The sequence below is a fragment of the Pistacia vera genome, unplaced genomic scaffold (assembly GCF_008641045.1).
Source record: "Pistacia vera cultivar Batoury unplaced genomic scaffold, PisVer_v2 Contig146, whole genome shotgun sequence".
Classification (NCBI taxonomy): Eukaryota; Viridiplantae; Streptophyta; class Magnoliopsida; order Sapindales; family Anacardiaceae; genus Pistacia; species Pistacia vera.
In genome coordinates, this window is record NW_022195532.1 from 232,046 (window position 1) to 234,018 (window position 1,973).

The 1,973-nt window shown below is 38.7% G+C and overlaps 1 protein-coding gene across 1 annotated transcript; it reads left to right on the forward strand.

Moving 5' to 3' along the window:
• Positions 1-725: 725 nt before the first annotated feature.
• On the forward strand, positions 726-1,310 carry LOC116123868 (secreted RxLR effector protein 161-like). Its single transcript, XM_031409610.1, has one exon. It carries the CDS (start codon positions 726-728, stop codon positions 1,308-1,310), a length of 585 nt encoding a protein of 194 aa, XP_031265470.1.
• Positions 1,311-1,973: the final 663 nt, after the last annotated feature.

Genomic DNA, 1,973 nt, shown 5'->3' on the forward strand with positions numbered 1-1,973 from the left:
CCATTTGTAGGTTTTTAGCCAGAGAATACTAAAAGAAAACGAAGATGAAAACAGAGCACTTAATATGAATTTTTGAAAATCCCAGTTTTGTATTCAAACTGATCAATATATACAGTTCATTGATCATGGACACTTATACAACACTTAACAACTCTCTGCTAATTACACCAACTACAGCAGACATTACAACTTTCAAAATTCAAAAAACACCACACATGTTACTTCTAAAACACTTTACTTAAATACCCTTAATTCTCTAAACACATTATTACACAAAAGCACTCCCATGCACGTTAAGACCACTGCTGCATGTAACCTTCTGCATCTTCCACTCCCAAGCTTGCAGACTTGATCACTTGCAATATTTCCAGCACAGCATCACTACATCAACAGTTATTGTACACAATCCAAAGCATACCGGTTATATAACCCTCTTAGTGGCAAGATAATAATAAGCAGGAATATAGTATTTGATCAAGATGCAAGCTGGGATTGGCATGGAAGTGATGAGAACATGCAAAAGCAGATTCCAATATACAATGGGACCTCTCCAAATGAAAGTCAAGAGCCATCTCCGTCAGCGTCACCAAGCTTATCATCCTCAGCGTCACCAAGTTCATCATCCACAACCTTGAGCCAAAACTCTACATAACTCTACATAGGTGTATGTAGAGTTTATTCTCAATAAATTTGGCATGCTCAACTGCAAATCTATAGCTACGCCAATGAACATTAATGAGAAATTGCAACTTGAAGATGGAGTGCAAATGGCTGATGCTAAAAGTTTCAGAAGTTTAGTCGGAGGCTTGATTTATCTAACTCACACTCGGCCCGATATTGCATTTTCTATTGGTATGATTTCCAGGTTTATGCAACATCCTTCAAAGCAACATTTTGGAGCAGCAAAGCGGGTCTTGCGTTACATTGCAGGAACTATGGATTATGGAATCTGGTATTCAAAAGTTTCCAATTTCAGATTATGTGGGTTCACTGACAACGATTGGGCAAGTTCGTTAGATGATAGGCGGAGTATTTTAGCAAATGTTTTCAGTCTTGGATCAGGAGTGATCACTTGGAGCTCAAAGAAGCAAGCCACAACAGCATTGTCTTCTTCAGAAGCAGAATACGTTGCAGCAACCTCAGCAGCTTGTCAAGCTATTTGGTTAAGGAGAATATTAGCAGAACTTCATCAAAAGCAAGAAGGAGCAACAACAATATTCCGTGACAACAAAGCAACAATCTCCATGACAAAAAATCCAATTTTTCATGGCAGAACAAAGCATATTGATATTCGTTTCCATTTCATCTGAGATTTGGTTGCGACTGAGGAGATAACTTTGAAGCATTGTAATACAAATGACCAATTGGCAGATATACTTACCAAGCCTCTGCCAAGAGGGAAGTTNCAACTTTCAAAATTCAAAAATCACCACACATGTTACTTCTAATACACTTTACTTAAATACCCTTAATTCTCTAAACACGTTATTACACAAAAGCACTCCCATGCACGTTAAGACCACTGCTGCATGTAACCTTCTGCATCTTCCACTCCCAAGCTTGCAGACTTGACCACTTGCAATATTTCCAGCACAGCATCACTACATCAACAAAGCGGTGGTTGTTTTAGCGACAGAAGTAGTATTCTATTGTTGTTGTTCCCTTTGTCCTTGTTGCTCCATCTATTATAATATCAGAAACACAGTTCGTTTCTAATCAAATCTAAAAGATTTAGAAAAAGAGACGAAGACTCTGACTGATCTCAAAGACAACATCAATCAACAACTTGCAGCTGTAGAGAAAGTTGGGAAGCCTCCAAAAACTCAAGTGAAACAGTAGCTTGAAGAGGTTGAAGCATTTCTGCTTCGACTGAAGTCACTGCAAACAAGTATGGAGACCCACAAGGAAAGACGCAATGGATGCTTGTTTAATTGCAGTCAACGGTGCAAATTCAGCAAGGAAGTGGCAACAGT